Source organism: Oikopleura dioica, chromosome 1, assembly GCF_907165135.1.
Source record: "Oikopleura dioica chromosome 1, OKI2018_I68_1.0, whole genome shotgun sequence".
NCBI lineage: Eukaryota > Metazoa > Chordata > Appendicularia > Copelata > Oikopleuridae > Oikopleura > Oikopleura dioica.
Window position 1 is genome coordinate 4,389,042 of NC_137291.1, and position 15,686 is coordinate 4,404,727.

The following is a 15,686-nucleotide window of genomic DNA, read 5'->3' on the forward strand; positions in this document are numbered from 1 at the left end:
TTTTTAATCGCGGGTTATGTTTATTTGCAAGGGCAAAATAGGGCAAATTATGTAATTTTAGCAAGAAAAATCACGAAAAAGAGCCCAAAAATGCAATTTTACGATAAAATTTGGGTCGAAAAACGCGAAAAAATTGCGATTTTTTGAGCTTCATTTTGAATTTTTTTTTCCTTTTCGCCATTTTTTCCCGGGGAAAAATCTAAGGTGTGGCCAGTCATTGCAAATCTAAGCAAATTTGCTCTTTTCGTTGCATAACTTCGACAAATACTGATGTTCCTCGTGAGAACTTTGTTTGTCAGAAGAGAAAAATACCATTGAATAATCCGCGTAAATTTCGAAATGGTCAATTTTCTACCGACTTTTCTCTTTTTCATCGAAGCTTATCATACTTTTGCTCACTCGTTGATCCTTTTTGGAGTGAGGACGATTCCGCTGAAAGATTTGAATAATGTCGGGTAAGAGCTTTTATCCAAGCCGCCTTTTCCTATCTCCAACCAAGAAATTTGTAGTTTATACTTCCTTATCGATGCTCTTTCGGTCCTCGCCTCGTATCTCTTCCACGGCCGATTCACCTACATCGTCCTTTTCCAGCAGATTCAACACTACTACTACGTCCTTACCTGGAACAAAAGCTACTGGTCCAAACGAGTCGCCTACTGGGTATGACTTTTATTCTTTCAAACCACTCTTTATTCATCTAGAGCTCGCTGGACTGGCATATTAATGGAGGAAAAAGCCGGGCAATGGAATGGATTGGCACTTTTTACGATGTTTCTACTCATGTCTTGATGATGTACGCCCTAAGCGAGGTAGAAATCAACGAAGATATCTTCGAATTCATACTTTTCAGTACATTGGCACGATTGACTACTTGATCGCTTTCCTACTTTTCATGGCTGGATCAAAAGCTGTCCTTTTCAATTCAAAGTAAAACGCAAAAAATTGACATAAAATGGACCTGAAATTCTAGATTTGCCTGGTCCTCGCCTTCAAATCCGCCAAACTGGGTCAAAAAACGGGCTACCGAGACAGATGTCTACTAAAGTTTAGACAAAACGATTATTTCTTTTGCTGGCTGATAAAAAAGACCCTTATTTTTGAAAACGGTCCTGTCAATAAAAAATATTATTCAGAAATTCATAACGCGCATAGTTTCAAAAGGGTTGAAGCGTCATGCCCTCGGGGCGATCTTCGATTCTTGAATCACCGAGTTTTTTTTTTCTTCAGCGCAGAAAATTTAAACACTGAGAAGCGAAAAAAATGTTTTGAGAAAAAGAATAGAGAGCGTTAAATAAAAGAAAATGAAGCTTCTCGTGGGATTTTTACAGTCGGGCACTGTAATTGCCCAGCTTCAGCGAGGGCCTGAACAAGGTAAGGAAGAAATTGAAAGATGAGTTCTTCAATTTGGTTTTTCAGCTATTCTGGCTTCTTCGGAGGAGATCGCAAAAAGAGAAGATTGGAAGCTGGATCCGTTGGTCCAAGTTCGTTGGGATTTCGGCGACTGCGGAAAAACAGGGATGAATGGCCCGACGGTTGAAGAATGCAACGAGTACTACTTCGACAGTAATCTTGAGGGAAGTGTCCGAGTCGAAGAAGGCGTTCAACAGTGGGTCGTCCCTGCCGATGGTTTGTATCTCGTGACAGCTGGTGGACCCGCAGGATCATCAGTCTCCGCCGGTGGTCGAGGAAGAGGAGCCATTCTCGAAGGCAATTTTCATCTTATGAAGGGAGAGATCATCGACATCGTCGTCGGCCAAATCACCGACTACAACCTCAGCGCCGACCCGAATTCTCGCCGGGGTCTTGGCGGCTCTGGCGGAACCTTCGTCGTAAGAAACCAGGATAACAAAATTCTCATGGCAGCTGGTGGCGGTGGAGGCGGCGCGGGAAGGAAAGCTAATGTCGGTCTCACGAGAAATGTCAACGACGCGACTGAGTATCCATACGGGCAAAATGCCTCCATCCCGCTTTCTGGAAAAGGAGGAAGGGATGATCTCGGCGTAGGCGGACAAGGAGGACTGGGCGGCTCGTACGGACCAAGTATCATCGGTTTCGACGGGACACGCAAATTCGGTGGCGGTGGCGGCGCTGGTTTCGGCAATATGACCGGCGGAACTGAAGATGGCGGCGGAGCAGCACATCCGTCCGAGCTTGGAATCGATTCTAGAGGCGCAATAAATTTTCTGAGCGTAAATAGAGGAATGAACTCAAAGGGCACAGGTGGATTCATTCAATTCAAACCAAAAGGCTCGAGATTACTAATAACCAACAATGGTGGCTTTGGGGGCGGTGGGTATGGCAGCGAAGATGGCGGTGCTGGCGGCGGGGGAGGATATTCGGGTGGCGCTGGTGGTCCGCCAGATGGATATTCTGGCGGTGGAGGAAGTTTGAACAACGGGCTGAGGCAACGAAATGATCGGCTTAACGATGGCAGGGGGTTCGTAACAATCTCCTTTATCGGAAAACAATGCTGCGGCCCTCGAGATGTCTATGTAGCCATGGCTTTTATCGCTGGAATTCTTGCTAAACTTCTTGTCACGTATTTTGCTTACTGGGCCTGGAGAACTGCGAAACGAATGCACACCTCTTACGTCATCATCAACCACCTGAAAGAGCTCAGACGAGAAAACCAAAAGCTAGACGCTGATGAAACTCTTCTCATCGGCAGAATTCTCGAGCAAGAAGAAGATTTGAAGAGCCGAATAGGCGCGAGCCGCCCAGATTTGAGAAGGCGTCTTTCAGGAAGAAAACGAACCCATTACGACTCTGAGAGCTACACAACTACGGATCAGACGAGCAATCAATATACAGATAGATCGAGGACTGTAATGTCTGCGTCGCAATCTGAATCCGGAACTGTGATCACAGGTGATTGATAGAGAACTATTTATGATGATATCACTCGAAAAATTTCCGAGTCGAAATCTGATTTTTATTCAAAATTCTAGCGCGCCGATTGTCATCAGAGTCAGACAGCTCAGCTTCAACAGTTGTCAAGCAGCCAGTAACACAATCCATGGCAGCGTCTCAGGTTATTATGAAAACATTTCATTTTTCCTCATTTTTGATCATTTTTCTAGGCGTTCACAAATGTGACTCAAATGTCAAAAATCTCCAACCCGGGCAAAACTGAGGCAGATTCGGTCCTTGGTGGCGCAACTTTCAAATCTAGGTCGAAATTGGATGGAGTAAACAAATCTACTCGCTCTGGAATCTATGTAAGTTTGTTCTTGCAGTATTTTTTCTTACAGTAAATCTAGTCAACTATCGGAAGAAACGCAGTGATGCCAGAAGAAGACGAAGAATTCAGCGATGAAGATGAAAACATTGAAAATGACGAAGAAGAAGACGAGCTTTCTGAACGATCTTCTCCAATCAAATCTCTTGCAAAGTCAAACATGAGCTTGGCGAAATCGCAACGAAGCGCTGCTTCTGGCTTCCAGAGCCGACTCAGTAGACCTGGAACGACAATTGTTTCTGCAGCGAGATCTGCTCGATCCGTCGCGACTTCAGAAGCGCCGCACTCAAGTCGGGCGAGAACTCCTGCGCCAATGGATGAGTCGATCGGAAGATCTTATGGAAACTCAATTTCAAAGGTAGAAAATTATTTTACCACTAGAATCTGAAACGAAAAACTCAAGAATTTTATGCTTGAATCAAAAATTAAAAACATTTTTGTAGATTTTTAAATCTCTGTCCGAGCTGAGCTCCGAATTTATTGACCCGAAAAAGTCAAAAGATCGGCGAGTGAGCTTTTTGGACTTGACATCCACAAGCGCGAGTTCGAGCTCGTATTCCACCTCAATTTCGCCCCGCGTCATTTCTGATAGCATTTCCGATTCATCTCGGACAACGTTGGTATTGCATGATTGAAAACTTTGAAAACTTTGTGTTTTCGATTTTTTTTTTCATTTGCCTTTTTTCAAATGAGATTTTTTTCGGCATTTTTTCGAGATAAGGGGCGCTTATCTTTTTTCTTTCGCAATATATTTTTATTTTCTTATTTAAACCAAAATATATTGTTTGAAAATACCATTTTTCAGGAGCTCGATTTATCCATGAGCAAGAGTCAAATGACCCTGACAGAAGACGATCCCTCAGGTAAGACAAATATTGAGTCCGCGAACTTAAAATTTTCAGTCTCACAACTATCGATTTCCGAGTCGCAGTATTCAAGAGCATATCAATCGGGGAGCGAGGAGGATGGTTCGTACTCTGAATCCTACCGCAGCCAAAGTGAATATACTGAGAACAGCCATTACCGCGTCTAATCTTTTCTGTCCACCTATGCCTTCAAAAACACTCCATTCTCACTAACATACCGTGGTTTTCCATTTTAAGAGCGTTTTTTGGATGACAGGCCTCGCTCAAATCGCTCTTAGATTGGAAATTTTTCAATCAAGGTAGGATGACAGTGGGATTTTCAATTTTTCCGTTTGACAAATTCTAAATATCGCTCGGTCATTTTCAATCCTGTGACAACCTTGTGTTCTGCAATTACAAAAAAAAAAAAGATCCGATGTTTTCTTGACGATTTCATCGTCGATCATGATCATCTGAACATCAAGGAGGAAGATCTAGTGAACAAAGCGAACGAAATCTTCATGAACATGAATCCAGCAATCTTCAAGCGCTCTTGGATCAATACTGGGCTGATCAAGGAGGAAGAATTCGAAGGAGCTGTTGAAGATTTTGAGGACTTGGATGTTTTGGAAAGTGTGCTGGAGAAAGAAGACGAGGAAGAGCTGGTCGAGCATTTTCTGGCGCTTCAAATCGATGAAACACGAGTCGCAACCCCGATGGAGATTGAAAAGGAACCTCAAGTTCAAGTGATAGAGAGTGCCGACACTGCGAAGCCTTCGACTTCAAAATGGCCAGAAAAGCAGTCGAGGATTACAAAATTTTTTAATAAATGATTCACTGTAAGTCTGAAAATTTTTTGATTTTTAATAAAAATCATAAAAAACGCTCCTAAACTGGAATTTCGGCAGATGACAACATTTTCAAAATATACGCAAAAACGCTCTTAAAGTGGGCGCTCTTAAAATGGAAAACCACGGTATTCTTTCAAATATAAAAAGAAACAAAAAAAATTAATAAATTTTTTTTTAAAAGTTCATTTTGGATCGCATTAGAAATCGTTTTTCTGGACATAATCTTACAAGAAAACATATCTGGCTGTGGAAAGGCAGCACTTTTCTTTGAGATTTGTTTAGACGAGCTAATCAAATTAATCCGTATTCGTTTTCGCGGCGTAACTCGCCGAGGATAAACCTATCACGAAAATTTTCTCTTCTATTTTTTTCTCAAAACCGAATCAGAACGAAAGAAGCCGGGCTAGCTTTCGTTCGAAATGAGAAAATTTCTCTTTTCCTTTTTTGCTGCGGGTTTCGCAGAACAGGAACTACCGGTTCCCCCGACAAGAGCTCCCCGTGACTGGCACAATGGTCCTCACGGCGATTTGATTTTGACCGATTGGCAGAAAGAGATTCTAGAGAACAGCGGCTTCGACACTTCTACTTACAATGTTGACCCGAATGTGCCCACGCCAAAGGGTCTTCAAGAAGAGGCGTATTTCAATAAATGGAATGTTTTGAACGCGGCGGGCAAAATTGTCGTTCCTTACTTTTTTCACGAAACGGTAACTGAGAGCTTCCGGCAGCAGATCCACGATGAACTTGTCGATTTTACCAACTCGCTTGGCTGCATCGAAATGGTCCACGATCCGGACCTGACGTACGCGAATGGAGTCTACGTCATCGGCGAAACTTCAAACAAAGAAGATGGTTCAGAAGGATCCGGCTGCTGGTCCTACGTTGGCCGAGCTCCAGGAGGATATAATGGATACGGACACCTTATCAATCCGGGCTGGCAAGCGCTAAGATTGCCTGATTGGTGCATCCAACAAGGCGGTGTCCATCACGAATTTCTCCATGCTCTTGGTTTGCTTCACGAACAAGACCGACCAGATTTCGAGGAGCATTTCGAGCCACATGCTGATGGTGGAGAACTTACGGGCACTGGAAAATGGTTCGATACTGGACATGTTCTCGAACCAAGCTCGAATTTGATGTATTCAGGTTAGTTTTTCTCAGATTTGAAAAAAAAAAAATTTTTCAAAACGTCTTCAGGCTTCACCCTCAAAAACGGTGGATCATACTCTTCCCATGATCTATTAACCACGACGGATGCTATCCAAGTCTGGAAGCAATACTGCGAAGCGAATTTCCCTCAATTTCCTCTTCCCGCTATGACCACCTGCCCTTCGCCAGACGTTGTCGGCGCCATTCGACCAGTTTTCCACCATCGATTGTGCGATAGTTTCAATAACTGTCTCGGAGGCGAGGATGAAGGAAGCGAGATTGTGAGATGCGAAACTGACTTGAATGAAAATGGATGCTGCGCGTCCATCTATTCAAGTCTCTTTGGACAGACTTGTGTGTCGAATGGACTTGTCAACGATAAGCAGAGCTATCTCTGCCCGAATGGTCATTCACTCAGATGGAGCACAAGCGGCGGTTGGACATATTAGTGAGTTAGAATTTCAAGCAGTAAAGATATTGATTTGTTTTTTTAGTTCCACCGAAACAGGCTTTAGCCGCTACTCATACTCAGGAATCTCTTTTGGCGACACATCAGGAACTTGCGTTCATTCGGAAGTTCTAGAGGCTACTTTTGTTTGGCAATTGAACAATATGCAGTTGAGCTGCCTTAGGAACGGCGAAAAAACACTGCTGCCGTGCGCAAACAGCACATGCAATTTTGAAGTGGCAACCTGCGAGAACAATGCCGAAGAAACTGGATTCACGTGTATTTGTAAAGATGAATTTCCGGGCTGCGATTCTGGAAACCCGAACACAACAACAACAACGACGACTACTACAACAACCGCTTCGACAACTACTCTTGGAAGCGGCTCGATGACCAACACAGGCAACATCGACATCTACACTCACGATTGGATCAATACCCCGACCATCTATCCCGACTGTCCAACCAACCATAACAATGACAGTATAGTTGATCCATGGGAGACTGTTGAATCCGAATGGATTCCAGCACCTTCAAACGGATTCATGAACTTACTGAACACGGCAGCTGCAGATGGCGTTTGTGGAGCAGTAAGAGAGGAAATGTTGCCACAAGATCTAGCAAGAAGATTCACGAGCAGATCGCTGATTCCGGCGACTTTTGGAGTCAAATGCAGCTTAGTAATTGATGGCATGTGTTCTGAAGCTCACGTGAAATTTTGCTGCTTTGCAACCGACCCAACTACGACAACAACGACGACAACTACTACGATTTCAACTACAACAACAACTTCATCCACGTCCACCAGCACCAGCACCACCAGTACCACCAGCACCACAAGTACCACCACCACCACCACCTCGACCACAACCACAACAACAACAACAACAACCACGACAACATCTACTACGACCACTACAACAACAACACTCGGTGACTTCGATCCTCTAACTGATACCATTCAGTCAGGTCTTTCCGGCTGCACACGAGAAGAAAATTACCCTGGTGCCTTCTTGGCTCGACGAAGAAACCGGAAAAATAAGCGAAAAAACAAAGGAAAAATGGATGACAAAATTGTGGGAGGAGTCACTGCCGAAGAAAATCAGTGGCCTTGGATAGCGAGACTGTCGCTTCGAGACGCGAGCGGCGCTACATATTTGTGTGGCGGAACTGTTATCGACAATAACTGGGTCTTGAGCGCCGCTCACTGTTGTCAAGGAATGTCCACAATCACTGCCACTTTCAGTGATCTTACTAAATCTACCAGCGAGACGAATGAATTCACCTTAGTTGCGCATCATTTCGAAATCCATCCAGAATATTCTGGAAGCGGATATGATCTGTGTCTTATTCATTTCATGGAAGACATCGTTTCAGAAGACGTCGATGGTGACGTCGAGCTCGCATGCATTACTGATGCTCTTCCTGAGCACGGATCAGCCTGTTGGGTTGCTGGATGGGGAACAACTTCTTTCGGTGGCAACACTTCAAACAATCTTTTGCAAGCTGGCGTAAACATCTTCAGCAATGAATACTGTCTTGCGAATTCTGCCATCAATTCACTCGAGCCTGATGACATTTGCGCTGGTGTCCCTGACTTAAATGGGGATGGACAAACCGATGGAGGTGTTGATGCTTGCCAAGGAGACTCAGGAGGTCCTTTGATCTGCAATTATAACGGAAAAGCAACACTCGTTGGAGCAGTCTCTCGAGGAACTGGGTGCGCGTATCAGAATTTCCCTGGTTTGTATTCGTCTATAAACGGATCATACAATTGGATTCAAACGAGAATACAATCGTTTATTACAACAACGACCACAACGACAACTACTACAACTACTTCAACAACAACTACAACAACAACCACTACAACAACGACGACGACTCTTGGAACTGGCTCAATCATTAATAACGGGACAATCAGCCTCTTTACTCATGACTGGATCAATACACCAATTATTTACCCTGATTGCCCAACAAACTACGATAGCGACAACGTTATTGAAGATTGGGAGACTGTTGAGAGTGAATGGATTCCAGCTCCAAAGGATGGCGTGGTCAATTTACTTAACACTGTGGTAGCCGAATCAGTTTGTGGTTCAATTAGAGCAGGCGATATGGAATTTGATGTCACAAGAGGATTTATGAGCAGATCACTCATTCCTTCCTCATTTGGAGTGAAATGCAATCGTGTGATTGATGGACTGTGTTCAGAAGCCGATGTCAAATTTTGTTGCTTTGCACCTAATCCAACAACAACAACATCAACTACTACAACAATCACAACCACGACAACTTCCACAACTACCAGTTCTACTACAACTACAACTTCTACAACAACGGTAATGAAAGGAGAGCTTTCGTCTCCAAAATGAACAGGAATTTTTCCTATGTTTTCAAAAGAAACTTGCGCATATTTTATAAATATTTCAGACAACCACGACAACAACTACCACTACCGAAACAACGACGACAACGAAAACAACAACATCTACAACTTCCACCACAACCACATCAACGACTACCACCTCGACGACTACAACAACCACATCAACGACTACAACATCAACGACTACCACTTCAACGACTACAACAACCACATCAACGACTACAACAACTACATCAACGACTACCACATCAACGACTACCACTTCAATGACTACAACAACCACATCAACGACTACCACATCAACGACTACAACAACTACATCAACGACTACCACAACTACATCAACAACAACCACATCAACGACTACAACATCAACGACTACCACTTCAACGACTACAACAACCACATCAACGACTACAACAACTACATCAACGACTACCACATCAACGACTACCACTTCAACGACTACAACAACCACATCAACGACTACAACAACTACATCAACGACTACCACATCAACGACTACCACTTCAATGACTACAACAACCACATCAACGACTACCACATCAACGACTACAACAACTACATCAACGACTACCACAACTACATCAACGACTACCACATCAACGACTACAACAACTACATCAACGACTACCACAACTACATCAACGACTACCACATCAACGACTACAACAACTACATCAACGACTACCACAACTACATCAACGACTACCACAACTACATCAACGACTACCACATCAACGACTACAACAACTACATCAACGACTACCACAACTACATCAACGACTACCACATCAACGACTACAACAACCACATCAACGACTACAACAACTACATCAACGACTACCACATCAACGACTACAACAACTACATCAACGACTACCACATCAACGACTACAACAACCACATCAACGACTACAACAACTACATCAACGACTACCACATCAACGACTACAACAACTACATCCACGACTACCACATCAACGACTACCACTTCGACGACTACAACAACCACATCAACGACTACCACATCAACGACAACAACAACTACATCAACGACTACCACATCAACGACTACCACTTCAACGACTACGACGAACACATCAACGACTGCCACTTCGACGACTACAACAACCACATCAACGACTACAACATCAACGACTACCACATCAACGACTACAACAACCACATCAACGACTACAACATCAACGACTACAACAACTACATCAACGACTACCACAACTACATCAACGACAACCACATCAACGACTACAACATCAACGACTACAACAACTACATCAACGACTACCACATCAACGACTACCACTTCAACGACTACAACAACCACAACAAGAACTACAACGACGACCACAACAACAACGACAACTACCACTACAACTACTACCACAACCACGATCAGTTCGACTCCTGCTCCTTGTCTCTTGTCCGACATTTTTGGCAAGGTCGATCTGGCTCGTCTATCATCCTCGACAGCTCCGACGCTCTTCTGATTTCTAGTAAATTCAAAAGCCAACTTCAGGGTAAATCCCCCGATACACGATCCGCACAATACGTTGGCTTCCTCGCTTTCCAAAGGTTCGTTTATTCTGAAACCATCAAAAAATTCCCTTTTTAGATCCGCTTGCGGAGATGACTTTATGTTCAAACTCGTTAATGGTGACCTGAGCATCACTATCGTCGATTTCGAACCCGTCTATGAGATCCTCAGTTATGGCACTAAATCTGACGGTAGTGCCGCTGGATTTTCTTTCCATCTTACCGAAGTCACTGAGACAAACTATCCTTTCACCGTGAACAAGCGTGGAGACAGTGGGTTGAAATTTAAAAGGACATCAATCTATTGCTATTTTAAGTCCGAAAGAATATGAAATACGATCAAGTAAACGTCCTGTTTAACAATCTGACTGGTATTGCCTGGGCGACCAACCGCGAAGACTGCCTTTTGACCGCTGTCAAAGCTACTGCAGAAACATGGGACAACCAATTCGACCAAAACTCGATGCAATGCGTCCTCGATGCGAAAACATTCATTTAAGAAGCGGAGAATATTTTTTTCAAAAATAGTTTTATTTATACAAATAAAATTATATTCTGGAATAAACCTAAAACTCGCATTCAAACTCATCGTCTTCCTTCTTTTCTTCCATCGATATTTCCGACATTCGGATTGATTTTTTCGACTTTCTCGATTTTCTCGAGCTCTTTGAAATTGAAGAGCGATTTGACTTGTTTATGCTTGCTTTTTCGTCGTCTGATTCGTCGTCAACAGCTTCGTCGAAGATTGCAGGATCGACGTATTCGTAGTAAAAGATGGAAAGAAGGATGAAAATTGAAGTCGTTCCCAACATGATAATCGCGAGGTAAAAATATTCTTGAGCCTTAAATTCATGTTGATTTTTGAATAGACAAGTGAATCTACCTGATTGTCTCCCATTTGCGCAGCAACCAAGAAAATATCAATGATATTTCCAAAGCAAGTGGTCAGCAGCCAAAAAGACTGGATGACTGCTTTCATCGTCTTAGGCGCCTGATTGTAGGCGAATTCCAAGCCTGTGACGGAAACAAGGACTTCAGAAATCGTGATGACAAAGTACTGCGGAAGAAGTAGAGCGATATTGACAGTGTTTGGATTCGAATCTCGATAGACCGAGACCTTGCATTCGTTTCCATTTGCGACGACCATGACGGTCCAAATCGAGCCTCCGGAAAGACCGTCTTCGTCCTTGGAGGTTGGATGTAAGATCCTTGAGTATTTGGATATTTCAAACCTGCAAAAAAGTTTCCTCCGATCTGCATCTCATAATTGGCTCGAGCTGGTCTTCCTTGAATTTATCGCTTAATTGTGACTCATAAGTATTGTCGTCAATCGCTATTAGATCGTCAACAATGACGTCGGCAGAATCGTAAAGAAACACGTCAAATCCATATGCTCCGCCTTCATTATCTTAAGAAAAATTTTAAATTGATCATCAACGGATGACAGCTACCTTGTTCAAACTCCGCAGCATTTCCTGTATTAGCACAGTATGGTCCAGTATGCGTATCGTTTGACTTATCTGTCCTTTCATAAAAATATTCGAATTCGTCTTCTAACATGTTTTCCTTATACAATCGAGTCTGAATGGGGTTAAGAATTGATATAAAAGAGGATTTCTTACTCTCATGAAGTATTTCGTCGGGTTGACACTGATGACTTTGACTTGGAGATTTTGAGATTTTTCGTAAGAAGATGGGTACTGGAAATAATCGATTTCCTTCGTGTCTTCATTTCTGTAGACAACGAGGTTGGTAATTTGATTTTCGTGGACTTCTACTCCGTTATTTTGGCATTTTGAACAACTAGTAAAAAATTAACGTGAGTTTTTTTCATGAAAGAAACCTGAGAGAAGTCGACTGATTCGGAGCGTCACAGGATGATCCTCCTCCTCCACCTCCACCGGAAGTTGTTCCTGTTGTGTTCTTCAGATTTATTGTATATTCGTCATCGTTAATCATCAAACTAGAAGAATCAGCCTTCTATTCTGTGGATCACTTTTTACCTGAGATTTTCAGGCACCGTTTCATGAAGCCAAGCATGAGTTGGAGTTCTGGCAATTTTCTCCGATCCAAAAATTTTGTCCAAATCTTCAAGATCAATTGGGAGCGTGAATTCACAAACGTCATCCTCTTTGCAGAACTCTTCGTGATTATCCTCTTGTTCTTCTTTATACTTAGTGTTCTTCCAGTACTCGCTTGAAACTGTCATTTCTTCTTCCCAAAGAGCATTTGTGACGACAAGAGCATTGTCTGAGCCGAAATCGGGGACGAGGGTTAGGTCAGATTGGATAGCCAGCTGGACGAAACCGGAAATGACGAAGGCGAGGGCGGCGATGACTTGACCTGCACACATTCTCTAGAAAGAAGAATAAGAAGAGTGAAACTTTCAAAAAAAAAATCTAGTCGAATAAGTCGAAAATCTAGTCGAATAAGTGGAAAAAAATCACTATCACTACGACTAAATTTCGAATTTTCGACTAATTTTCGACTTTTCCACTAATTTTCGACTTTTTCGACTAATTTTCGACTTTTTCGACTTATTTTCGATTTTCTCGATTAATTTTCGACTTTCGACTAATTTTCGACTTTTCGACTATTTCGACTAATTTTCGACTCTTCGACTATAAATCGATTAAGTCGACTCGACTCGACTAGCGATTTTCAAAAACGCTTTCGAGTCGACACGACTCGACTTCTGATTTTCAGCTGTGATTTAGAACCCTGAGTGAAAGAAGAGGAAAGCCTTACTTACCCTCAGTGGCGTCATCTTGACAAAAATATTCAAGCAAGGGTAGATAAACAACTCAAAGCAGGGCAAAAGAAGTAGGATGAAAACCGAGTTGAAAAGTTGAACTTGATCTGGCCGCATTTTGAAGCTCTTCCCCCAGTACCCGTCCATCTGAGTAGCTGTCAGTGTCCAGCGGCTGCCTTGCATGTCAAACAGCGCCCAGAACATGATAATGGGAAGGTACATGACGACAATCGGCCACACCCACTTTGCATCTCGGATCATCCAACTTGGATACTTGCTCTTGTCGGCGTAGGACATCAAATCTGCATCTGGATCTCGCTCTTTTTTGTCAGTTTTGCAGCGATTTCGGAGCGCGTTCCAAGTAGCGCCGAGAAATAGGGAAAAGACATTTTGCCCCGTTGGAGGTTTTCGAATGTAGTACGGAGTTCCAACGAGGAAAAGAACGAGAGCAACCGCCATCAAAATCGATGGAACGGCAAAAGCAAGGACGTAGCTCAAGTCGCGAAGAATGGGAGTTATGAAGGTGGAGCAAAGACTTCCAGCGTTGATGGCGAAGTAGAAGACGGTGAAAAAGGAGGCGATGTGTTTTCGGCCCCGCTCAGTGGAATCATCGAACTGATCACCTCCAAGAGTCGACACACAAGGCTTGATTCCTCCCGTTCCGCAGGCAATGATGAAAAGAGCCGCCAATGCGAGTCCCATATTCACGGCTTGTCCAACTCCCGAATCGTCAAATTCCACCGCCGAAACGGCCATCAGCGCCATTCCAGCACAGTAAACAATCGAAAGGTAGAAGATGGTTTTGTACTTGCCCCAGTAAGAATCAGCCAGCATCGCGCCGAAAAGAGGGGTGAAATAACACTTTTGCGGGTTTTTCTTTTTCTCGATTTTCAAGGTCAAATATGAGAAAAGAGCAACCCTGTCAGAGCGGCAAAAGCGTGGTAAATCTCAACGGAGACGTCGTTACTGAAGCCAATAAAATAAGTCAAGTAGAGGACGAGAATTGAACGCATGCCATAGTAAGCATATCTCTCGCAAAATTCGTTTCCAAGAATGAAAGCCACCCACCAAGGGTATCCTGAGCAGCACCCATCCCTCTGAAGAATTTTTTTGAAAAACCTTAATTGCAAATCGAGTTCAAAAGGACTGTAATATTTTGGGTCTCGAAGTGTTTGATATTTTATGCTAATTGAATTTATCGTGATTCCGCTCGGAGGCCGTTTATTATTATTAACGTTCACTAATATACAACTCATGAAATGAACTCACCAATGAATCATCGAAATCAGGGATCTTTTTATATTTTGGTTCATATAATTTTCTTGATATGTAATTTCTCAAAAGCGTTGCATATCTCATCATAATATCATTTCAAATATTTTTCTGTGAAACTTTTTTTTTGTTGTATGGTGCCTCAAGGCTATTCGAGCCGAAATTGATGAGCTAGAATGATTCATCTTTGTACTTAAAAATTCCACTCTCTTGCTAATTTTACCCCGAAAATTATGCCCGTTTTTGAAAATTTTAATAATTTCATTTTTGAGTCAAAAATTTTCACCCGTCAAGACTAACCCTAACTTTTCAAAACTCGACTTACTTCAACCTCTGTCTGATCCTCCACCACAAGCTCCTCCTCTTTTTTCTCCTCTCCCATTTTCTTCAGTCAAAAAATTTCAGAAAAAACTAGATCTTTCCCGATTTTCCGTAGCCACCTTTGATAGTCGACCTTTGTCGAATTTGCTTTGGCATAAAAACTCATCGAAGAAATTACTTCTATCGGTGAGATGCGGTTTTTGGAAAAGACTGCGTTTATTTGAACATTTCTAAATTCCTGTCGGGATTTTGTTGCAAGAATTCGGAGCTCAGACAAAGAAATTCGGGGTGTTTTCGGGAAAAGAAGCGCGTTTTTCGGGCTTTTTCAGGTCTGAAAAGCCTTCTGGAGGTTGGTAATCCATGCAGATGTAGGTTCTGAAAGAATATTTGAGAAAAAAATTTTTGCGAAAATTTACCTCGTGAAATTATCGCAGGCGTCCCCGATATGAGCCATTAGCTCCTGGGACATTTCATCGGTTTCTTGGTGAAATCCCAGCTCGGCTAAAACAACAAATTTAACTTCGCTCAATTTTTCCTCAATACTTTCGGCGCAGAGGGAATAAATCTCGACGTATTCCTCGACAAAGTTTGCCGCTCCCGTTGCAGTTTCAAGAGCAAACGCAGAGAGTGGTAGAATTAGTTTTGAAAATATCATCACTTCAAATGAATTTTTTTTTTAATAAAGTCGATTTTCCAAGAAGTTTATATACCTTCAACTGCTGAATTAGTAATGCTTAAGGTCATTTGGATTTGACGCGGGACAGATTGACAGTAATGGACTCTCCTTGATTACTGAAGCTACTAAATGGGAAGTTGATAAGTTTTTTTTTCTTTAACCCTAGC

General features: G+C 42.7%; 4 protein-coding genes across 4 annotated transcripts; 3 read left to right on the forward strand and 1 right to left on the reverse strand.

Moving 5' to 3' along the window:
* The first annotated feature begins 311 nt into the window (after window positions 1-311).
* Window positions 312-1,130, forward strand: LOC145709743 (uncharacterized). The gene is made up of 5 exons (XM_081787446.1): window positions 312-455; window positions 510-660; window positions 702-809; window positions 851-927; window positions 971-1,130. The coding sequence occupies exons 1-5, from the start codon at window positions 340-342 to the stop codon at window positions 1,041-1,043; spliced, it is 525 nt and encodes a 174-aa protein (XP_081643572.1). The 5' UTR covers window positions 312-339; the 3' UTR covers window positions 1,044-1,130.
* A 106-nt stretch (window positions 1,131-1,236) lies between these two features.
* On the forward strand, window positions 1,237-4,951 carry LOC145709673 (uncharacterized). The gene is made up of 7 exons (XM_081787371.1): window positions 1,237-1,371; window positions 1,417-2,868; window positions 2,949-3,031; window positions 3,081-3,218; window positions 3,261-3,596; window positions 4,044-4,101; window positions 4,141-4,951. Exons 1-7 carry the CDS (start codon window positions 1,302-1,304, stop codon window positions 4,269-4,271), a joined length of 2,268 nt encoding a protein of 755 aa, XP_081643497.1. The 5' UTR covers window positions 1,237-1,301; the 3' UTR covers window positions 4,272-4,951.
* A 385-nt stretch (window positions 4,952-5,336) lies between these two features.
* Window positions 5,337-10,716, forward strand: LOC145709652 (uncharacterized). Its single transcript, XM_081787349.1, has 5 exons — window positions 5,337-6,080; window positions 6,132-6,531; window positions 6,578-8,873; window positions 8,965-10,537; window positions 10,578-10,716. The coding sequence occupies exons 1-4, from the start codon at window positions 5,354-5,356 to the stop codon at window positions 10,450-10,452; spliced, it is 4,911 nt and encodes a 1,636-aa protein (XP_081643475.1). The 5' UTR covers window positions 5,337-5,353; the 3' UTR covers window positions 10,453-10,537; window positions 10,578-10,716.
* Window positions 10,717-11,010: 294 nt separating this feature from the next.
* On the reverse strand, window positions 11,011-15,092 carry LOC145709662 (solute carrier family 15 member 1-like). The gene is made up of 9 exons (XM_081787361.1): window positions 14,848-15,092; window positions 13,251-14,347; window positions 12,502-12,854; window positions 12,342-12,461; window positions 12,121-12,301; window positions 11,950-12,079; window positions 11,731-11,906; window positions 11,382-11,684; window positions 11,011-11,340 (listed from the first exon to the last, which is right to left on the reverse strand). The coding sequence occupies exons 2-9, from the start codon at window positions 14,082-14,084 to the stop codon at window positions 11,065-11,067; spliced, it is 2,373 nt and encodes a 790-aa protein (XP_081643487.1). The 5' UTR covers window positions 14,085-14,347; window positions 14,848-15,092; the 3' UTR covers window positions 11,011-11,064.
* Window positions 15,093-15,686: the final 594 nt, after the last annotated feature.